This window comes from Barbus barbus, assembly GCF_936440315.1.
Source record: "Barbus barbus genome assembly, chromosome: 25".
In the NCBI taxonomy this organism is placed as follows: Eukaryota; Metazoa; Chordata; class Actinopteri; order Cypriniformes; family Cyprinidae; genus Barbus; species Barbus barbus.
In genome coordinates this window covers 15273879-15298873 of record NC_136753.1, presented here as the reverse complement: position 1 = coordinate 15298873, position 24995 = coordinate 15273879, and the positions used below count along the sequence as shown (strand labels likewise).

General features: G+C 36.6%; 1 protein-coding gene across 1 annotated transcript; it reads right to left on the bottom strand.

Annotated features, from left to right (window-relative positions):
* Positions 1-589: 589 nt before the first annotated feature.
* On the bottom strand, positions 590-24392 carry LOC306844403 (unconventional myosin-VIIb-like; the record flags this gene model as incomplete). The annotated part of the gene is made up of 47 exons (XM_079376501.1): positions 590-1040; positions 1619-1738; positions 1948-2031; positions 2120-2236; positions 2322-2507; positions 2630-2739; positions 3227-3314; positions 3579-3692; positions 3956-4061; positions 4890-5045; positions 6548-6701; positions 6974-7128; positions 7219-7337; positions 7479-7660; positions 7765-7919; positions 8069-8195; positions 9691-9808; positions 9912-10079; positions 10779-11006; positions 11098-11271; positions 11966-12085; positions 12213-12339; positions 12426-12583; positions 15578-15874; positions 16070-16237; positions 16346-16555; positions 16650-16859; positions 16965-17183; positions 17272-17356; positions 17434-17528; positions 17608-17697; positions 18435-18593; positions 18668-18808; positions 18950-19113; positions 19205-19340; positions 19523-19733; positions 20295-20437; positions 20530-20649; positions 20729-20805; positions 20902-21055; positions 21366-21479; positions 21605-21747; positions 21851-21972; positions 22829-23013; positions 23455-23601; positions 23686-23787; positions 24375-24392. 47 exons carry the CDS (start codon positions 24390-24392, stop codon positions 951-953), a joined length of 6666 nt encoding a protein of 2221 aa, XP_079232627.1. The 3' UTR covers positions 590-950.
* Positions 24393-24995: the final 603 nt, after the last annotated feature.

The following is a 24995-nucleotide window of genomic DNA, read 5'->3' as shown; positions in this document are numbered from 1 at the left end:
ATTTGAGTTCACAAGGGCGAGTAGAACAGAGAATAACAGACTGTGGTCCTTGTTTCTCGGGTCCCCGCTGTGGACTGTTGGGGCATCATACATTGGAGCAGCAGAGGGCAAAAATAAGGACTCGTGATCCTCAGACAGACGTGGAGCCCCGAGCGAACAGCAAGAGCAATAATCTGTCTTTCATTCTGGAAGATCACAGCTGTGTAGGACACACATCATCTCTTTTTCTTCTGTCTGGGCCCGTCTTCAACGATATGCTAATATAGTTCGCTTTACTGAATGAGCCCACTATCTAGTTGCCTCTATTTTACCAGAATAGGCTAAATAATAGAGTGCCAAGTCTTAATTGGGACGTCTCCAAGCCACATTATATGCTGCCCCTCGAGACTTTGTTGCCCTGGGGGCAAAGCACAGCGTAACATGGCTGTTAACCAGAGAAGAACTCATCTTCTGTCAGATTCAAGAGTTAAAACAGTTTGCTTTTAAACAGGACAAAACAACTTAAGCATAAGGCTTATGGAATTCCAATTTTGAAAACACGCAGAAAACATTGAGCTCTATGGCAAATAATCACAATGTACAAAGCTGTGCGTTACACCTCGTAGTCATTTATTTGACAATTTCACTCAAATGCATCAATAATATGATCCACTGACTGTAATGATTCATTTATATAGTTAAATATTAGTCAAACAGTAATCTGACTGAAATTACAGTCTTCAAATTCTGGCAGCATATTGAGAAAAACAGCTTTAAATCTTTATCACAAGAGTTGGCATCACACATTTTGCAGTATATATAGCATATCACACTGAACAATAAATCCACACCATTATTTAGTTTGATAAATTCATGTTTTTTTTAACATTTCTCATTGGTTGTGTTTGTATATGATGTGAATATGTGTATTTAAAAGAAAGGCACAGTAAAATCATTGCTGTCTGTTATTTTTAGTCAAAGTGTTGATTCCGTCTTTGTCCTCTCTTCTCAGAAAGATACATGTTGACGTAGGAAGTCAGCAGGTCATCGATTTTATAGCCCTTATGAACATAGGATAAAACTCTATTTTATTATCTGAAAAATTATACTTTAAATGGCAAAAATCTTCATATATATATATATATGTATATATATACACATACTGGTGCACTGTTAAGTTACAAAAACTGTTTTCTATATAAATGTCATGTATTCCTGTGATGGCAAAGCGACATTATTAGCCACCATTACTCCAGTCTTCAATGGCACATGATCCTTCAGAAATCATTCTAATTTGCTGATTCAATATTGTAAACAGGTTTTGTTGCTAAATAATTTTATGGAAAGATTCTTTGATGGAAAAAAAAGTTCAAAACAGCATTTAGTTGAAATAGAATCATTTATAACAAATCCTTTTCACTTTATGCCGCAATGTCATTTTTCTTCTCCTAATTTTTTAATCTTACTTACCTCAGATTTTTTAATGGTAGGATATCATGGTTTCCACAAAAATATTAAGGGGCAAAAACATTGATAATAACAAGAAACGTTTCTTGAGCACCAAATCAGCATAAAGGAATCAGTTTTGAAGTATCATGTGACACTGAAGACTGGAAAAAGCCACATCTGTGTCACTTACCAGGGAAGTTTCACACAGGATTTTGTTCCCTTTGACAAGGTTTCCTACAGTCATGTGGAAGTATGTGCTTCCACTGCACCAGTTTGCAATTTTGTTATATGGATGCACTGCCAGAATGTCCTTAAAACAGAAGTTGAATTCAATTAGTTCAACAAAATTCAAAGTAGAGACAGAGTTACGATACAGTACTTGATTCATATTTTAAGTAGACATTGTACATTCAAACTTACAGGAACACTCAACTGAGGTGTTATACAAATGTTGCATAGGGAAACACATGATAAGCAGTTAAAGTGACACAAAAAAACTTGTTTATCAATTGATGATACCTTTGTTTTGGGGTGAATGACAGTGACGCCCTGTTTGCTAATGGCAATCCTCACAATGTCAGGGAACTTGGGCTCTGATGTTTGCTGTAATATCAAGAATCATTTTAGAAACAGTTTTTCTTTAAGCAATATTAGCAAAAATATTATTGTGCTGCAGACTCTAATTGCTTACTTTCACGTCAAAAAAGGCACAGCCAAATGTGGGCCATTTGTAGACAATCTTTAAAAAGCCAATCATTGCCTGATCCACAGTGGTGCCAGTTTGCTTGTTATACTCAGCAAAAATTTGCTGTTGAAAAATGGTTATGAATAAGAAACACTTCAGAAGCATAAAATTACTAACAATGCACAGAATGCAGTGTACTGGAACTGACCTTTTTCCATTCATCAGCAGACATGGCTTTAAGCTGGTCATTAGGCACCAGGTCTTTCAGCATCCTAGGAATCATGGGAAACTGAGTTTTATCATTGTCCACTTTCACTCTGAAGAGTAGAGCGCCGAGCATCACCATTTCTTCTTTGGTACAACGGTGATAACCTCTCAAGTACTTGGGCAACTCCTAGATAGTGTGAGAAATATGGAAAAATACTATATAACTAATAAAGTTATTAAATGCTTACAAGGAAGCTATATGGAACATTTTCCAAATATTTTTAAGAACATGGCACAGATTGCCAGTACCTGTGGATAATGGAAGATGAGATCCGCCTCCACATCTCTACCAGGGATAATGTTGAACCATAGTTTTCTCATAAAGAAAACCGTGTAAGACACAGTGACTGGACCGCCCGCTGTTTAAAACAGTATAAGCAACAGCAGTTGTTTTAAATCTGACTTAACTATGTAACAATGGTGACTACCTTAAACTTGTTCGTTTTAGAGTGCGTGTACTAAAAGGTACAGATGACAAATGTTGTCAAAACGATCCCCGTCCACACGAAGCCAAGAAAATGTCTACAAAAGCTGTATTATGCATGCCAGGCCAGTAGTTAGCGATGTAACTTTGTAAAGAAACACCACAAGTCTGTGCACATAGACTAAGCATAACACTATTTTCACCAATTTACTTTTTTTTTTTTTTTTTTTTTTAGTTTATATAGAGACAATAATAGAATAGTTTACAAAAACTTGCATTTCGAACCCCCAAAACACCACTGCTGTGTACATGAACAGCGAAAACACAAAAAAGTTTTTTTGTTGATAATGGTGGCGTGTAAACAACCCCTCAATCGGTGATCTAAACATTAATAACACCTAATAAAGTTATCAAAAACTTACCCTGATTCACTCTCTTTCCTCTCTTGGACCAGTCAGTTATCTGTCTCAGGCTGTCAAAGAAGTAGTCAGTTTCATTCACACTCAGAACCTGACAGAAAGAAAAAGCTAGATTTATATACAGACAAAGGCTATGTAAAAATGAACACGAAAAATGAAAGGACATGGCATGGGATCATTGGCAAAGCTGTAACCACTGTAGACATTGAGGAGGCAATGTCTCTCCCAATAATCAGACTAAAATATAAAAATATATGATTTTTAAAAGGTCAGTTCTTAAACTATTGGTTTAAGGTCCTGAATGTGTTTACAGCCATGACTGTTAAATATAAATCATGGTAGCCTGGGTACAAACCTTATCAGGAGTTTTTACAAAGAGGCTGAAACCTTCAGCTGAGGACAACATGAGTTGATCAGCAATGGTCCGGACCAGGTCTTTTATCTTGGTGTTGGATCTCACCTCATAATTCTGTCCAGAAGGGTGAGAAAAAAAAGAATTTCAGGGACACTAGATTCATATTCCATGAATAAAATGCATGACAGCAAATTGTGATTATTATTATTATGACAAATTGTTTATTCGACTGCTGTTATTTTCACCATTTTGAACATTATAAAAGTTATTGAGGTGCAAACTACTACTGTAGGGCTCAAAAAAAAGATGGTGCACTAGTGCCCGACTGGGGAGCACAAAAAAAAAATAGATGATCCATGCACTGTGTGTTGCATTACCTCTTGAGAGTCATTAGGGAATTGAATTTTGTGGAAGATCTGGATGCTGTTCTGCTGAATTGCATTAACCTCTACCTGGTGAGGTGGAAGCTTTCTGGGCTCCATTCTAGCACAAAAACAATGACAAATGTCATCTTACAAACAGAAAACATACTATCTCACCAAATCAACAATGTAGTTCTCATCATCTGTGACTCAGCTTGTGGACTCATTTCAACTATAGGGCTACAGTACTGTTTCCCAAATGTGGAAGTCTTTGAACAGTTGCAGTAGCAGATGAAGCCGCTGTAAATTCTGTACTATCCTATCACTCAGTGCTGACACTTTCCTGGCATTTGCACCAGTCTGGCAAAGGTTAGCTTGCTAAAAGGAGAGGTGTTGCTGCGCTAATAGTGTGAAACAGTGTGTGATTTTAAAAGACTGAATTACTAGTTCCAAGAAACAATAATTTTTGATTACATTATATCAAATATGAAAGCATCTGTGTCATAAGCAAAGTCGTTTTAGAACATAAATAAGCCAAGCTTGTTTTCAACATGTTAAACTGTTATTGTCTGCTAATAGGGTAATTATCTAGTCATGCTTTATATCAGTCCAGTAATAAAACACACATGCTGTTTGAGATGAGCTCCAATAGGTTATGGCTCTCAGGTAAGCCAGCCAAGTTCAAAGAGTAAAAAACAATACAGGCTTTATTCTCATAAGCTTTTTTTTTTTTTTTACAATGACTTAAACATGAGCTTTTAGTGATTCTATAACTGAACTCACATGATAGTAAAGCTCAGGAATGTATGATCAATCCATAAAGTCTGTTCATTTGTTGCATTTCTTCCTGTTGTTATACCCATAATAATGTGATTTCATTTGTAATGATAAAAGTTTGGGTTGAAATAAAATATGCTTAAACATATATGTTGTGAAATACTGGCCATACCTCCGAGCCCCTTGCAGTCTCTGGAGGCAATCTGTGGCCAATGGCTCTCGTTTGCGTGTCTCAATGAAACGCTGAGCATGTTTCAGCAGAGAGTTACTGGGAGAGAAGAGACCACAGCACAGCCACAGCAGCTGCCAGCCCTGCTCCACACTGTACCTGATTGAGAAAGAACATTTATACATGTTAACTTACCATAATAACGTAACAGTTATTTATTGATTATAAACTAATGCAATTATAAACATAGCATCTGAAATGGCATATATACCATAAACCGCATGTTTCACAGACTATCTAATGTCTAAAAGTGAAACAATGAATCCGTTCAATGAACCTGCTGCTTGTCCTGTACAACAGAGGAATTGCTGAATTGAATTATTTATTTGCCTTATTAATTCAATGTAGTCTCCCAAGTTTTATATGGTTTTATGGTTTCTAACACTAAAGTTTTCAATGTTTTTTTTTTTCTGAAAAACAGTCGTCACCTGAAACTCTGTAAAGTATGATTTTTTTGGTCCTGTGCTGAAAATGTAAAGACTGGATACATTGAAACTAACTGTATACAAGTGATCTAAAGTTTCTAGACATATAAGCTAGTTAAAAGATCAAACTTAAAAAAGAGGAAGCTTATTAAAAGAAAAAAACCCACTGATGGATAAAGACGTTAAAGGTTGCATAGTTCCCCCCTCACCGTCATTAAGGGCAAGCTGTCTTTGGTGCAACTACAATCCCAAAAGGAAAAATGTACAAAACTACTGAGAAACTGTGCCTCTGTCACATCTTTGTATCAAGTTCACAAGTCATTATGATTTCAACAGATATTCTAGTGCTGCCAAACGATTAATCGCATCCAAAATAAACGTTTTTGTTTACATAATATATGTGTGTACTGTGTATATTTATTATGAATATATAAATACACACACATACATGTATATGTTTAAGAATATATATATATATATATATATGATATAAATTATATGAATATAAATATATACATGTAAATACATGTAATTATTTTCCAAATATATGGTGTATGTGACGTGTGTGCATTTATATATACACATAATAAATAGTGTATGTAAACAAAAACTTTTATTTTGGATACGATTAATCGCGATGAATCATTTGACAGCACTACTCTTATTTATTGCTTGCATGTGCATTACCCTTCAAAAGTCTGGGGTCAGAAAGATTTTTTTTTTTTCAAATAATTAATACTTCTATTCCACAAACATGCATAAAATTGATCAAACGTGACAGTAAAGAATGTATGTTAATAAAATAGGAATAAAATACATCTGACATAATATTAAGGTTATAAAAGATTACTATTTAAAATAAACGCTGTTCTTTTGAACTTCGTATTCATCGAAGGATCCTGAAAATTGCATCAAAGTCTATTATAAAAAAGTATGTTTTTTGAAAACCAAATCAGCACATTATAATAATTCTGAATCATGTGACACTGAAGACTGGAGTAACATTAATATTTTACATTATTACTGTTTTTTTTTTTTTTTAAACTGGATTTCTGTTAAATAAATGCAGCCTCGGTGAGCATAAGAGACTTCTTTACAGACCCCAAACTTTTGTGGTAGTGTACAGGCATTCAATAGACAATGCAGTATTGGCTTTGAGCATGTAATGCTGTTTACCGGTTGTTATTGTTGGTCATTTGTTTCATGATCTGACAGTAGATCTCATCTCTGAGCTCCTCGTTTTCTGTAGGTGGGCCAAAGATCTGGTCTGTGAGTTCCATGGGGCTCTGGACCTGTCTTGTGGGGTAGTCACCCATGTATTTCAGAATAGGTGCACACCATTTAGTCAAGGAATCAGCACTTTCCTTGGTTGTATCCTACCTGGATAACCAGGTTAGCTGGTAAGTTTCACTTATGGATCAGTGCTTATGTAACCCTATATCAAACTACAACAGCTGCCATGTTCTACAGCTTTATGCATTATTACATTTAGATATGTATTAGGTAAATATAAGGGCTTAACTGCTACTGTAGCAATAAGCAATGTTCAAAGATATGAGTGCAATAAATGATAAACGTTTAAATATGTGTGGCAAAGGATATCAGTGAAGGCATTGCAGGCTAGTGGGGTTAAATCTGGATTCCCCACCAGTCTTTTCAGCAAGGGCTGTCTGATGGGTTCTCTGGAGTTGACCCACAGCTTCTCAGGTGCTGCATTCTTAGAGATCACCTGTCTGTGGACATCTTTGATGGGCTGCCTGTGACAATGACAAAAACAACAGGACATTCTTCTGTCATGTTTGCTTCTGGAACGCTTAAGAATTTAGTCAAATATTTGCTGCAAGTACCTGAAATATTCAACAGAGAAATCTTTTAGAGTTGAAGGAGCCACTCTTTCAGTCATGGCTCCTTTTACAGTGTTGTCTATGATGGTCCTTCTTTGATCTGGAGACAAGCTGATCAGGCTCTTAAAAAACGGAGCAAAAAGTCAGAATGCATTAGCTACCAACACAACTATGACAAATATTCCATAATATATAGACCTTTACAGATCTAAAGAACTTAGAACTCCATAGAAAACCACGAAAAAACATATTCAAGTTCTCACCAGGACTTCATTTGTCGGCTTCGTAAGAGTTGGAAGAATCAAGACAGCATCTGTCGGGACCGCACCAATTTCTCCTGTCCGCTCATTCTTACCCTTCAACCAGCCGCGGGCAACAGAAAACTCATCATCCTTAATGAGGTAGATGAGCTCCGCCTTCTTGAAGCTGAGAAATGTTTTATCATCTTGAAAACATCCAAACCATTTTTCATTAGACAAAAACAAGTCAAATCATAGATCATGAACAATCGAATAAAAAAAATGTATACAGCATATTTCCTCTTCGGACCTTGTCTGTTAACCTCCTGTAGGGTCATGGCATATTGTGAACGTTGTAACAGGCCTGCCAGGAACATGGCTACCAGATCTGAGATTTCGGTGGCCGTGATTGCATTCAGTGTGAAGTCTCCTTTCAGAGTCAGCAAACACACACATTTCCTTTCTCTGGAGGATGCAGGGAGAATATAGGGAATTTACATATTTTTGGGAAGGTATCACATATTTATTACATTCAAAAATATAATATTTTAACCTTGTGAATGACAAGACAACATGATAAACAGCCGACAAACATTAACTGGTGTCCAAATCACCTGATAGCGTTGACCCCGGTGAGCTCTGGGTAAGACAGCACCAAGAGAGTCTTTTCTCGTTCATCTAGGAACGTTATTCCCATTGAATTAATGGCAAAGATGAACTTGCTCTTTGGTAGAGGAGGACCTGAATATTGAAATGACAAATTTCATCTCATTTATCAAATTTTATAAAGTTTTTGCTAATATTATTCTGCATTAGTTGTGGAAATTATGTAATTTGCAACGTACATTACTGTTCAGAAAATTTGGGGTTGGTAAGATCTGTCAGTCATATATTGTCAGTCGATGGTACTCACGGCTTTGAGAGAAAAAAAAAAAAAAACATACACAGACAAATCCAAAAAAACCCTGTGGCTCGTGACGACACATTGAGGTCTAAAGAAACCAAACGATCCAATCGCAGACTTATAAGTGCATTACCACCACCTATCTCTCAAATGGACCATTGACACTATATCTACAATCTCAATTAGGAGTGTCAATGGTCCATTTGAGAGATAGGTAGCGGTAATGCACTTATAAGTCTGCGATCCACAGTAAAGCAAGAAGAAGAAGACGTGTCCGGCTGTTGTGTGAACAAGCTCAGGACAGTTGGACTGTGCGGCGGATCAGAGGTAAAAAAAATATATAAATACTGTTCAGTTTCTTGCGTCTTTAGACCTCAATGTATCGTCATGAGCCGCAGGGTTTAATTTGGATTTGTCTGTGTATGTTTTTTTTTTCTCTCAAAGCCATGAGTACCATTGACTGACATTATATGACTGACAGACTGCGACGGTTTGAGATAAAAATTTTGTTTGTGTTCTACTGAAGAAACAAAGTCACCTACATCTTGAATGCCCTTGGGGTAAGCAGATAAACATAAACGTTTGGGGTGAACTATCCCTTTAATTTTATGAAACTACAAGAATAATTTTTGTGCACAAAGAAAACAAAAATAACAACCAACAATTTATTCTCTTCCATGTCAGTCTTCGACACGCTTTCACAAGAGTAGGTTGACGAACAAAAAGTATTCTCGTAGCTTCATAAAGTTACGGTTGAACCACTGATGTCACATGGACTATTTTATTGATGTCCTTACTACCTTTCTGGGCCTTGAACATGTCAGTTGCATTACGGTCTATGGAGGGTCAGAAAGCTCTCGGATTTCATCAAAATATCTTAATTTGTGTTCTGAAGATTTACGGTTTTTACGAAGGTCTAACGGGTTTGGAGCATCATGAGGGTGAGTGATTAATGACAGAATTTTAATTTTTGGGTGAACTAACCCTTTAAAAGTACTTTTATATTTTAATTTATTGTAAACTGTAATTTATTCCACTGATGGCAAAGGCAGTGTCACATGACACTTCAGAAATCCTTCTAATGTGCTGATTTGGTGCTCAAGAAACAATTTGTATTATTATAAATGCTGAAACAAATATGCTGCTTTGTGGAAACCATTTTTTGATGAACAGAAAGTTCAAATAAACATTTATTTAGAGATGTAAAAACATTTTGTAATGGTCTTTTCTGTCATTTTTCATAGTTAAAAGTATTTAAAGTACTACTTTCTTTCAAAACTCTTACTGACCCCAAATTTTGAACAGTAGTGTAATACTCAGTGTAGTACATACCAGATAACTTGGCAACTTCAAAAAACTTGGAGAAGAGCATTGGCCACTTTTGACGAGCATAGTCAACCACCTCTGCTTTGACTTTATCAGGCTTGGTCCGAGATTTTATAAATGGGCCCTAACAAAAAGAGACAAATTCTTGTAAAATGCTTTGACTTTCAAACAGGTGGAAAGATTTATTACGTTTATTTTAACATAAGCAATAATAGAAATATCTGTACCTGCGCATGTGCTGTGTTGACCATCTGGGTCCACTTATCTTCTGACTTGGCCTCCAGTAGTTTGGAGTTAATGCACTCCTTAACTACAGTCCTAGTATTCTCCATACTCATGTCTGATCCAAACTGCACATAGAAGTGCTTTGCAGCAAGCGCAACAGTGTCTTCCTCCTGATACAAACACAAAGGTGAAATGCCATAGAATGAATGACATGATGTGGTCCACTACTGTGGGATAAGATCAGAAAAAAATTACTAATTTTATCTCAATAACCACTTTTATTGGACTCTTTCACCCACTGGATAAAGTAATCGTATCTGACTATGAATAAAACAATTCTACCTTGGTACTGGTAACGAGAAACTACTGAATTGGCTTGATGCTGAATTCACACTGCTAGAAAGTACAAGTCCATGACGATTGCTGTTTTAATCAGCACAACATATGAAAATTCACTGAATGCACCTTTAAAAACATTGAGATAACTGCCAAAAAATAAATACACATAAATAAATTAAAGGCATAGTCCACCCAAAATTAAAATTCTGCCATCATTTACTATCCCTCAAGTCATTCCAAACCTGTACGACTTTCTTCTGTGGAACACAAAAGAAGGCATTTTGAAGAATGTTGTTAACCAAACGGTTTCGGGTCCTATTGACTTCCATAGTATTTTTCTCTTAAGTCAATAAATCTATTGAAGTCAGTGGAATCCAAAACCGTTTGGTTGACAACATTCTTCAAAATACCTTATTTTGTGTTCCAAAGACAGAAATTCATACAAGTTTTGAATGACATGGGGGGGGGGGGGTAAATGATGACAATTTAATTTTTTGGTCAACTGATACCAAACATGGTCTTAAGCACACCTTCTCACACTGGTATTCTCCAGCTTTCAGGCCTCTGATGACCTGTCTGTAGATAATGTCTGTGCTGACGTTATCCTGGCTGCAGTCATGCCAAGGTGTGAAGATCTCTTTACGGAAGAAGAGACGCCAAGGGGCATGTTGCTCCTGCCCACCCTTCCTCTTCACTTCCTGCTCACACTGAGAGATGGCATCCATCACATGCTCACGGCCACTACCTAGGGACCACACCTAAAAAGAGGGCGCACAATACTATGTCTTAAATTCTAATAATACTGAAAATCTGACTCAAACTCTTAATTTGAGTGCGAGGGCTTCATACCTTGTCATATAAAGCTATGTAAAGTGAGAAGCCAAATGTGTCCTGAAGTTTGACTTTATGTGAGAGCATTTGGCAGACCTCTTTAGATGTAGAGGCAGAATCTACAGGCAAACTGATACTCTTGCCATCCATCATAGTTACTGAGATGCCAATGGGTTTCTTGGACTTGGTGGCCTGTGATTAAAGAGTGAGGACATGAATTATAGTTTCAAATCTATGGTAGACGTTTGTTACTGGACCATAGGAGAATAAAACCCAAGGGGTTTCTCAAATACAGCAATTTACTGCAACAATGCAACAGAAGTCATTACTTTCAATGAGCTGCCTTCATTATGATGATATTCAGAAGTGTATAATTTTATCTAAATGAGCAGTAGCAATGTAAACACTGGAACACGCACGATCCACGTCCTGAAAGCATTATTTAGAAATTCCCTTTCATTTTAAACAACGAGAAAACTGATTCCTTGTCCAAACTGACATCAAATTTTTAGCAGCAACAATTTTTAAAAGCTATGGCAGGTTGTTCAGTCCAAAAACACTGTATTTGTGAATGGGACATAACTGTCTTTACCTGGAGCTCCAGCCAGCTGGGAAGTCATTACTTTCAATGAGCTGCCTTCATTATGATGATATTCAGAAGTGTATAATTTTATCTAAATGAGCAGTAGCAATGTAAACACTGGAACACGCACGATCCACGTCCTGAAAGCATTATTTAGAAATTCCCTTTCATTTTAAACAACGAGAAAACTGATTCCTTGTCCAAACTGACATCAAATTTTTAGCAGCAACAATTTTTAAAAGCTATGGCAGGTTGTTCAGTCCAAAAACACTGTATTTGTGAATGGGACATAACTGTCTTTACCTGGAGCTCCAGCCAGCTGGGAGGCTCTGCACGCACTCCATTGGCAACAGTGCGCCTCAGTCGGTCAGCGCAGTAAGGCGCGTATCCCACAGGTCCAAAACGAAGAAAACTTTGCAGGTACTGTGAGGAGATGAGACAACACATTCAGGACTACATAATATAGAGACAATTTCAAACAAATTACTTCATAAAGAAATACTGAATCATGCATCAAAGAGTTTAATAAGGAAGACTGTCCTTTATTCACCTTGATGAAGCGCTCGGAGGGAGGAAAAATGCCCAAACAGATGCACAGGAGGATCCAGCCACGGAAGAAGCTACCCCGGTTTGGGTTCTCTTGGAGCTGCTTACAGATCTGGCAGTAGATTTCATCTCTAACAATGAAAGATATTAAGGACTTAGAAGCAGAAACATCTGACACTAAGCAATAGATGACTTATGGTTTTAAATAATTAACAACCTGAGGTCACGTCTGACAATGGCATATCCAACAATGATATGCAACTTTTCAAGAGATGTCATTGGCCGGTCCAGGGTGAGTCCATCTGGGTTCATTTCATCTTCTTCGCTAATAGTTTGCACAGTGGGTTGTTTGGGAACTTCAGTCCCACCCTCTGCCTTTACATGAAGAGTTAATGGGATTATAAAGATTACACATAGTTCATCTCTTTGTTGCATTTAAAATATGCTGTACTAATACAGTAATGCATTGGCTTTAAATAATTGTTTTAATGTTGCTTTTATTTTGACAAATAAGAAAAGGAATAAAGACTCATGAAAATTTAATTTCAACACATGTGAAAGGTTCTTAGAAATGTATTCATGATGGTTTCATATGGTTCTGAAAAACTTTTATGCCATTTTGCAGAACAGCTTCAATATTCTCAATTCTCTAAAAATGTGGTAAAACCATCAAGTAAAAAGTAAAAATTTTATTAAACCTAAATACATGTGACTGCACATATTTTAATAACATTTTTAAAACATTTGTTTTTACAATTATCAACTGATAAATTCCTGACTTTTTGACATTTTACAACCTGAACTAAACTTGTCTTGTCTTAAACAGCTCAAATGACTTGATTTAAGAATAAATGACTAAACATATAAAAAAAAAAATAATAATAATATTATATATATATATATATATATATATATATATATATATATATATATATATATTAGGGGTGTAATGGTACACCTCGGTTTTAATGTCACTGTTCGGTATGATTTCGGTTCAGGAAAAACTAAACTTTTTTTTAATAAACAGTGGTTTACTACAAGTTCTTTCTTTAAATACATTCAGTTATAGTTAAAATTTTCTTAGTGATACAAATCTACAAAAGTGATACAAATCTTAGATCTACCTCAGCTTATGCTTAAAACTACAGGGAGCCCTTTTACATTACAAGGTTACAATTAGGCCTAACAACTTAACCCAAACTTAAATTTAATTACTATTTATTTTTAAATAGATGATCAACATTCCACTTTAAAAGAAATCGTATGCAAACATGTAAATTGCACATAATGCAGTTTTTAAATTAACTTATAAATACTGGCTGTCATAGCATGTTTCATAACAGATTAATTTAAACATACATTAAATAATTAAGACTAACAGGTTTAGTCAAATATAATGAGTATATGGTGCAATATTTCACAAAATGCTCCTCTCTAGACTTAATTTCTCTAGTGAACTAACGAGCTGTGGACACTGATGACTTGCTGAGGTAAATTAAATGTTACGTGACATTTTATTTGTTGATGTCTTTCCGTGGTTGAAACACTGATTGACCAATTACTTGAGGCATGAGATGGTCAGTCATGTTTATTCGTGTTAAAACTAGTAGTAGCCTACAGAGGAAGGAGTGATCGCGTTCACTCGTGCTCCTCTCTGCACAAGTCTGTGGCGTGTTACGGCTCAGATACGGGAACCGGAGATAATCGCGGCCGCTCGAGTCAATGCTTGTGTTGGGTTTATACCAGCACGTTTCTCCAAGGCCACTTATGTCATGTCACAACAAAGACTGTCAAAACTTTTATTTGAATTTCCTGAAAAAAAATAAAAAAATATTTGTTCGGTATGCATGCAAAACCGAACCAAAAGACCCATACCGAAACGGTTCGGTACGAATACGTGTACTGTTACACCCCTAATATATATATATATATATATATATATATATATATATATATATATATATATATATATATATATATATATATATATATATAGATATAGATATATATATATATATATATATATATATATATATACACACATACACCTTTCAGAATCTGCAAAATGTTAATTATTTTACCAAAATAAGAGAGATCATACAAAATGCATGTTATTGTTTATTTAGTACTGACCTGAATAGGATATTTCATATAAAAGATGTTTACATATATTCCACAAGAGAAAATAATAGTTGAAGTTATAAGAATGACCCCGTTCAAAAGTTCACATACACTTTGTTTATTTGTTTATTTATTTGGATCCCCAAATAAGCTTCCACATTAGCTTCCACAATGTGGTTGCTAGTCTTCCTGGGGCCCATAAAAGTGCTGAAACGTGTATACAGTTAAAATACACAAATATAACATAAATAAATATAACATACATATAACATAACCATGTATGCATTTATCCACATATACACATTCACGCACATACAGCACTTGATTCTTAATACTGTGCTGTTACCTGAATGATCCACAGCTGTGTTTTCTTTTGTTTAGTGATAGTTGTTCATGAGTCCCTTGTTTGTCCTGAACAGTTAAACTGCCTGCTGTTCTTCAGAAAAATCCTTCAGGTCCCACAAATTCTTTGGTTTTCCAGCATTTTTGTGTATTTGAACCCTTTCCAACTATGACTGTATGATTTTGAGATTCATCTTTCCACACTGAGGACGACTGAGGGACTCATATGCAACTATTACAGAAGGTTCAAACGCTTACTGATGCTCCAGAAGGAAAACCCATGCATTAAGAGATTAACTTTTTTTAGAACTTTTGAACAGAATGAAGAGGAGTACATTTTTCTTGTTTTGCCTAAATACCATATTTTGTCATTTAGTACTGTCCTTCAGAAGCTACAGAAGATACTTACATGTTTTCCAGAAGACAAATTAAGTTAAATTTACCTTGATTTTCAAATTCAAAAAGTTTTCACGCCCTGAACAGCAGGCAGTTTAATTGTTCAGGACAAACAAGGGACTCATGAACAACTATCACTAAACAAAAAACACAGCTTTGGATCGTTCAGGTAACAACACAGTATTAAGAATCCAGTGTATGTAAACTTTTGAACGGGGTCATTCTTATAACTTCAACTATTATTTTCTCTTGTGGACGATATGCAAACTTTTTTTATGAGAAATATCTTATTCAGGTCAGTACTAAATAAACAATAACGTGCATTTTGTATGATCCCTCTTATTTTGGTAAAATAATTAACATTTTGCAGATTCTGAAAGGTGTATGTAAAGTTTTGACTTAAACTGTATATTTATATATAAATAACTTTTCCTATCTACTCATTTAATTAATCAAAACTAACAGAAAATGTCACATAATTGACCAATTTGCAACATTTACGTGTCTCACCTCTTCTGCTATAACAGATGGTTTTCTACTGGTTCTTCTGTTGGATTGAGGCCCCTCAGGAGCTGTGGAGATCCTTCTGTTTCGGGACATTACATCAGTGAAAGTTGAAGTCTTTCTGTTTTTTGGACCCTGCTCTGGTATGGCAGAGAGTTTGCGGTTTGGAACACCATCATCTTGGACAGATTTTTTGTTCCGGGCCAGTATGTCTGTAAAAGTTGAAGATTTTCTGTTGCGGGAAGCGTCTTCTGGAACTGTACTGAGTTTCCTGTTCGGAGAGTTTCTTGTATTTCTCATTCTCTGAAATAATGAGACATCAACATTTTCAGAAAAGGCTGCATTCCAAGATTCCATTTCTCTTCATTTTTTTTTTTTGGAGTTGCTAAAAGACCTGTATTGCTGGTCTAAGCTGGTCTCTCCAAGCTGGTGATCCAGCTAGTCTGACCCATTGTGTTTTTCAGCTGTAAAATATGTAATAAAAAGGAGCTTCCTCACCTGGTCCAGGCCCACCATATGGCTGAGGCGTCTGTCCTGTCTGGAGGCCACATCGTTCTGAAGAGAGCCCTCTGCAAAGGCTGGTCCTCTTCTGGAGACCCCCTGAGCCTTTGGTTCAGGAAGATCACCCATAAATCTCAAGATCATCCACCAAACTGTTAGTGAAGCCTGTGGAGAAGAAGAGAAGAGCAGTATTAAGCACCTACTGTTAATGTGACACATCAGAATAACATCATAAATCAACCAAAAGTTGGACAAAGTCAAAGGTGGCTTTACCAGGACATCATTCTCGTCCTCGTGGTAGAGCAGAGGCTGACGTAATCTCTGGCGAATGTGTGTGGGTGTGGCAGCACCCTGGAAGTCCATGGAAGCAAACTTGGAGAACGAGTACTCATCCAAATCATCATAGTCTTCCTCTGGAATCGCCATCATTGGAGTATCATCCAGATCCACCTCTTCAAGCACCACTCGCTTTCCCTCCAAGTCCTAAAAACCCAACGTTTCCAGGCAGTTTTTGGTTTTAATGTTATTGCTATCCAAACATTAACATTATGCTTTTTTGAGAAGTTTGATCTCTTACCTCAAAGCCCACAGGTGCCTGGCCCTCCTGTCCGGCAACCATGCTAGGCAAGAAGCCAAAGATATCATCCACCATTTCCTGGTCTGTGATGGATTCAAACGGTTCAGCCGCCTCTCTCTCTTTTTTCTGCCGCAGAATTTCATCAAGCCTCCTTTGCCTCTCTAGAGCAGCAAGTTCTTCTGCTCTACGTTCCTGAAGTGAGAGGGAAGCCTGCAAACAACAGAGACAGCAACAGATGAAGATGACATGCAGCCTGAGATATTTAGCAAACTGTCTTCTAAACATGGTGATTCTATCCATCAGAAAACTTCTTACATCTCTCTTCATCTTATTGACAGCTTTTCTGGCTAGAGTTCCTCTGGTGTAAGCCTGCAGAAGGATCACTGCCGCTCTCTTTCGTTTCCACTCCTTCCTTGCCAGGTAGCCACGAGTCTGAGCCTGAAGCAGAATAGTTGCTTGTCGCTTCTGTTTATACTGCCAGGTCATCTGACGAGAGCGTACTTGAGCCCGCAGACGGGCAAAACCCAACTGGACCTGCAGAAAGACAAGTGACACTCTACATGTACAAGCAATGACTATCAACTTTTAGAGTTTGTTCATCTGCAGTCAGAGGACAACGTACCACTCTGTATAGTTTTCTGACTTTGTGTCCTCGCCAGGTTTTCTGTATGGTCACAGCTGCTCTTCTCTTTCTAATGAACGCTTTCCTGCAAGAAAACAAAATGGCAACCAATGTGTGAAAACTTGGTTTGAGGGACGTGGGAGATTATCCTCAATCTTTTACCTGTGTTTATATCCTCTCATGACTTTCTGAATAACAAGTGCCTTCTCATTGAGAGCCCTGTCTCGTGCCAGTTCCAAAACAGTATCATGGAAATCCTGATGCAAAAAAGAATCACGTTGGAATGGATCTACTTTAAAAATGCTGTATTGGTACCTGTAAAATTCACCTCAGTACCTTCAGAAACACTTTAGTCTTGCCGATCTTCCAGTCCTCTTCAGTCAGAACGTTCTCACAGATGCTTTCACTGCATTTCTTGCCACTTTCCTTCAATATTACAGTTAATATTAACATTAATGGGTGCAATAATGCAAAAAAGTACTTCTTTATGCTTTTAATTAGCATTTTTTACTCATTTTCTATCTAAACAATACTGAAACAATATAAATTTACTTGAGAAGCATATTTAGGCTTAATTTAGAAGAACATTTTTAATATTCTTTAATACAAATGTATTTTGTCTAATGGCAAAATACACTGCCACACTTATAAAAGTGCTCTAATAGATTTTAGCCATTTTGCTCACTTCCGCTACTCTTAGCTACTGAATGGCTCACCCATAGCCACAAAACTCTGCAAAAAAAAAAAAATAATTTGTCAGCAAATGTCAACAAGGCAGAAAGGAAACTGAAAATCAAGACAGAACTACTCATAGGTACCACATAAAATGATCTTACTACCAAAATGTGATCACAGAAATAAGCCCTAAACTCTGCAGAACACAACAAAAGAGTGGCCTATCCTTTCTTAAGCCAACGAGAGGGTGCTCTTTGCCTCTCTGCTCTTTACATGCTGGTGTTTTCTGACATAGTGTTGGCTGACATGTCTTTTCGGAGGGTTAAGGATGAGGTTTTGGTGGCCATTGATGTGGCTGGACTAACTGTGTCAAACATAAGCAAAACGGCAAAAATTGCTTATAGAACCTTCAAGACCTGTTCCAATGTATATTACAGAAACCACTGCAACACTTAATTCATTTCAAACAACAGAGAAGCATCTCTCACAGTTTTGGGGTCACAAACACTGGACTTGAGCAGCACACGGTAACGCTCTAGAAACTCATCAAATGTGTGACGAATGGGATAGCCGGCCTTCCTAATGCGGATAGTCTCCATCATTCCAGAGTAGCGAAGTTGACGGATGCACAGTTCCCTGTCAAAGAGCTGAAACAAAGACAGAAAAGTGGGTCACTTAGAGAAAAGTGAGTCAATGGACAGAGAAAATGAACTGAACTTACCATAGGCTTCTTGAAGTCATTGGGTTTAATACAGCGAATAAAGAAAGGCTGGCAGGCAGTTAGAGTCTTCATTAAAGAGTCCAGCGACTGACGAAACTGCCCACATAATGTAGGCACACGTTTCTTTGTGTCTGTTGTTTGCTGAAGGAATAGCAAATCAAAGGTAATGCAAATGAAAATCCTTTTATCAGGTTGAATCGGCAGAAGAGTTGAAGTTTTTAAATAGTATTTATGACCTAAATGCCAGTGTAACACATTCGCCTTTAGCTGGTGTTAACATACCCGGAGTGAGTTTTTTGGTGTGACGATAATGTGGTTGGAACTAGTTTTTGCCTCTGTGGTGCTGAGTTCTTTGTGAAATATCTGCTTTAGTAGCTTATTGGATGATGTGTGTATTAGCTGGATGACATCATTACTCAGAGTATCTCTGTTCTTCTCAAGGAAACCTATATGCACAGTAAATTTCATTTTAGATATTTTTAAAGCCAAAAACTAATGTGAAAGTACATTGTGAGGAACTTTGATAGCCTCCATTACCTTTGCAGTCATAGTAGACAATTCCAGCAAAATGACGGATTCCAAACTGTGTGTCGTGATTGTTTTTGGGGGGCAAGTAGATTTCACTCTTCGCATGAACCTGATTCATTTTGTTAAGCATTGTAGCATCTGTGCCCTGGAGAAAATTAAAATATAAAATTAAAATATATACAGTTCACAACTGTATATAAATATTTATAGACTGTAATTACAGATATGCAGTTTTGAGATATCAATTGTCACACATAAAATGATTATGAATTATCAAAGAAAGGCTATATTTGTAAAAAAAAAGAAAAAGAAAATATATTTCAGAACCTTAGGGAAGAGACTCTCTTCATCAATAAGCGCGAGAACGTTCAGAGGCTTTATGGCCAGAACATCAAGCGTACATTGGTTGTCGTTAAATTCAATGTTGTTCCAAACGATGTCTTCACGGGCATATTCCTGTTGTTCAAGCTTGAAGACGTGTTTCACAAAGAACTGCTGAAGCTGCTCATTGGCAAAGTTGATGCAGAGCTGTTCAAAGCTGCAGGAATCACAGATAAGATTAAGATAGTTCACCTACAAATAATAGTAATCATTTACTCACCCTCATGTAGTTCCAAACCTCGTGAATTTTTGAAGAATTCAAAAAATGAAAGTGAATTTATAATGAAAGTGGAGTCATGTGCTACATTAATATATTTTATCCATTGGAACTTGTTTATTTTACAGCCCTAAAATCAGTTGATTGGGCAACAATAGCATCAAACGTCATTGGTATCTTGTGACCAATTGTCACTAACATTTCAAACTTCACGTGACACATGTAATGGGGTAATATTTATCATGAGATCTACAGTGAGAGGGAGTAAGATTTATTTTGGTCTGTTCTTCACACCATTATCATATGGCAACTGAAGACTGCAAACAACTTTTTTGATACGTTTATGATGTGTTTTTGTTTTTTGAGCTTAACAGCCCCAGTCTTCATTCACTTTCATAATTAAAAGGAAAAGAGCAGGTTATATATTCTTCAAAAATCCATGTTTTGTGTTCCACAGAAGTTTTGTAATGATATGAAAGACGACATGCATATATGACAAACCTGTTGTTGTTGAAGTTTTCAAAGCCAAAAATGTCCAACAAACCAATCGAAAGTCGGATGTGTTTGGGGTCATCAGAAGGAGGTTTGTAAATGGCACTGTTGATTTTCTCCACAATCCACAAAAACAGCCTTCCATAGATGGCCTGCACACAGAGAGATGATGAAAACTCTATACAAGGGTATGAACTGAAAACTGAAATGAAACAGTAATTGAAACTACATTCAGTTGAACAACCTTTACAAAGGCATTTCTGCCATCCACTGCTTGCGATGTGGTCAGTGGTTTAGTCACACTCTCCCTGTTGGTCATCAAAGAGCGTTGTGTCAAGCTCACATCCAGTGCATTTGGGGCCACCTGCAAAAAAATCAGATCTATGGGCTTGAGTGTGCTGCTCACAGACAAAATTGGTTTCTAAAATATATTTTTTAATTACCTCTAATAACTGTGCAGCCATTTTGAAATGTGTAGAGGAGAGAACATCACAGCTCTCAAGGTTGTTCATAATGGTTTCTTAAATATTGAAAATGGAAATAAAGCTCAAATAAGCATTCCCTCTAAAAAAACAGAAAGTTTTGTTCTAGTTTATGTCTCTTTATTACTACTCACCTTCAAAGTCTATATTCCCCAGGTGTAGGATGGCAGCAAGAAGCTTGTTAATTTCCCATGTGTCATTCTCTGTGAATGTCAGGATCTTCATTGCTGAACGGAAGCTGGCGTACTCGTTTATGTCGTCCCGTCCTTCGCATGTAGTGCACTGACCCTATAAGCCAACATAATCATGTTTAATGTAATGATACCCAAAATTGAAAAAATTAAATGTTTTGTTTATTCTTCATCATTTCATTCCACAGTTTATTTTAAGGAACACGAAATAACTTTGATGGTCCAAACCACACTGATTTTCCTTTACAACAGCACTGAGGCATATTTCAATCTTGTTTTGTGTTGCACAACTATCACTTTAATGTCAATTTATCCAACCTGTTCATTCTCACTCCAAAATGACTTTACTGTAACAAATGTAAAATACACATAGAAAGTGGGAGCATGGAGTTTATGATGATCAGTACCATGGTTAGATAGTTGTATTCTGCAGCATGTCCCAAAGACAGGATCTTCTTTTGGTCAGGAGGCATTCCCATGAGCATGCAGTAAAAGATGTGATAGTTTCTCTCTTGTGGGGCCTGTGCCAAAAATATGCCATTATTTATTTGGCAAATAAGCAGTTCTACATTTATTTTGCTGTATCTTCATCTGAAAGATTTCACATTATACCGTCTAATTATAATCTCATATGAGGATGGTTTACCTGTTGGCAAACACGTGATTTCTCGAGTAGGTACTGTTCAAAGCGGGCTCCCTCGATTGCTCCATTTTTATTGAAGTGGATGTCAATATATTTTCCAAAGCGGCTGGAGTTGTCATTGCGGATGGTTTTTGCATTACCAAAAGCTACAAAATAAGACTTGATGTAAATACTGAATTGCTTATCAGAGGAATTACAAAGTTGAGTGATGCAGGAGCATCCTATATGTTTCTTTATAAACATCTTTACCTTCTAAGATAGGGTTGGCTTCTAGAATCTGCTGCTCAATCCAGGAACGCTGCCCACTCACAGCCGCAAGAAACTGCAGCATGAGTTTGGTACTCTCTGTTTTTCCTGCTCCGGACTCCCCACTGACAAACACAACACATACAGACACTCTCAGAACACATCAAACAGATAATGCTGACAGAATGTATGACAGATGTTGGAATTGCCAACATACAGGTCCAGTTAGGTCTGGGTGTTTGTACAGCTGCCTATAACACATAAAACCTGCAATTTGCAGTACAATACTGCTATGAACTGAAACGGTTCACTCCACATAGAATATTCTGTTAGCTTCAAAAGGTACACTTTTTAAGAATGTTCAGGCCACTTTTTAAATATAATGAAATTGAGGACCGGATCATTCAAAAATGGGACAAAAAGCAAAATAAGTGTCATAAAAAATGTTTGAAATTTAGGTGGTTATTCACTGATAATATTTGCATCTACATATGCTTTGAAATGGGCTATAAAAGGGTATATTCAAGTCATATGGACCATTTTATGATAATTTTATTTTCATTTGTGATACCCTTCATCAGATAAACCACATTTTACTGTTGTGAATTAAACCATTAACATTAATAAATCATGTCAAATCAAGATGATTATAAAGAAAGTCAATGGTTTTGCAACGGCATGAGTAAATGGTGTCAGATTTTTGTACAAAACCAAAACGTTTTCAAATCAAACTACAAAATGTCAGTTTCAGCCAAGTATGAGTGACTGAAGGAGCCTAAAAATGGTTGATCAACATTTTAAAATGTGAATTAAACCATTAACATAAATAGTTAGATTAAGACAAGGATAAAAAAAAAAAAAAAAAGTTAAATGGGTTTTCAACGACATGTTCATTTTTTTTCACAACCAAAAGTTTAAAACTCCTAACCTAACCCTAACTACAAATTGTCAGTTTCTCCCAAGTATGAATGACTGAAAGACCTAATGATGCAGCACTGATCTTTGCGGTTCCGTCGCATGTTGAAGAAACAGCTGTCTGCGATGGCGAAGACATGCGGGGGGAGATCACCCAACCGCCGGTCTGTGTACATCTCCACCTGCTCTGGAGTGTAGATTGGCAGCAGCTGGTAAGGGTTCACTGCCACCAGAATCGACCCTGTGTATGTCTATCAAAACAAACAAACAAAAAACTGGTTTCAAGGTCTTTAAAAAAGATTACAAAAAGTCTCTGCGATTAAAATTTATTAAGCTTTTGCAGTTAGAAGAATAATACATTTATAATGAGATCTACAATATGTAATTGCCCATTTCATGAACTGTCCTTTAATATAGCTGGACTTCAGGGTGGAATATTGGATTTACTGTATTATGGGTACGTCATTGTTGTATAACAATATGATCCACTCATCAAACTTGGAACTGGCTGTTTCTATAGAAACAATCTTATTAAACAGGAAGAGCAAAGAACAGTTGGTGAATGAACTGAGGTTGGTGAATTGAGTGGACAATTGAATCCTTTTTTGGTTCACAGATCTTGAAAACTAGTATTTTAAATCATATATTTAAATGTATACATGATTAATCTAAAGTGGCGGTTAAAAACTCACATAGATTGTTCCTTCTTTGTAGCGCACTAGAAGGTTCCGTAACAGTCCAGCCTCATTTAGGTCACCCAGCCTTATCATATCATCCACACCGTTCACTGAGGTGGGATGCATGGGCTTCAGGGAGTTGTCCTTTTTAATCTTGTGCTCCTGGAAATCATGCCATAGAAGACATCAGCTATACTTCTACAGTAAAGAGCAGCAGGTAACCAAAACTGGTTGCATATATATTACCTTTCCCTCATCGTCGATGAGCTGAAGTTGCCCAGTATCTGAAAGTTGGACTTCAGCACCGATTTGGACCCCATCACTGCAGTCCACCCACACATAGTCTCCCTAAAGTGGTTGATCGATATTTTAAATTAAACCATTAACATTAATAACTGTGTATGCTAAATAAAGACAAAGGAACTGATGATTGTATACTTTACTTTAAATCTTCTTTAAGACAAAATGTTCATACTATGCCGACTTTCTGAACATGGACCATGGTAATACCATATTATCCTAACTTGGAGTACCATGGTATGATTAAAGTTATTATGCTGTGCCATTCTATTTATACATATATCAAACAATCGTGGTATTGGTACCATCAGCATTGTGTGTACCTGTACTTCGATATTTGCTCAACCCTAAACTAAAGGACAAACCATGATTAGATAAATCTATGGCATTATAGTCCAGGTTTACACATTAAATACAAATAAATCACATCTAATGCATCTATAATCTTATTTTTGGAATTCTAGGTCCTAAATTACAGGCCTAGAAACTGCATGTATGTTTACTGAATACAATTCCGATTATTAATTTGTATTAATGTTACATTAACTATCATTTAATATAAAATTAACCAAGAATAAAAAGTATCATGGGAACGCCACAGTAATTTCCGCCTCCAGATACTTCAAATAATTTACCTTCCTTAATACCACCATGACTGAGTCCTTTTGTCCCCCAGCCTGAATAATAGAGCAAAGTATAATTTTTTTTAGAATCAAATATTGCCAAGAAAAATTCATTAGTGCGTCTAACATACACGTACACATTACCTGAAGCACAATACAATAGTTTCATCTATTTATGCATAACAAAATAACAAAACCAAACCACTGAAACCATAAGAAATCCAATGTGAGCTACCTTTACTGGTGGATATTTGATGAAGGCTCCTGATCTAGGAGTATTCTTTGTCGCTCTTCTTTGAAGCCAGAACAGATCCCCACAGTGTGAGTGTTCGGTCAAAAGAAATGACCTCAGGTGTCTGCTCGGGAACAACAAGTGTTTATGATACTTTGACTTTGCACCCTGACGAACACATTCATAATGATAAACACAAGGAAGCTCTGCCCTCCCAATCAGAACAAAAAGAAAAAAGCTGTTATTAGAAGATGGTATAAATACCACAAAGCACACCAGAGAATATTAAGAAAATAAAGCTTCAAGATAAAGTGTTTTTTACAATAAACGCTAATAAAATTGCAACAGAATACACACTAGAGATGTAAATATCAATCTACAGAACAAAATTAAGACAAAGA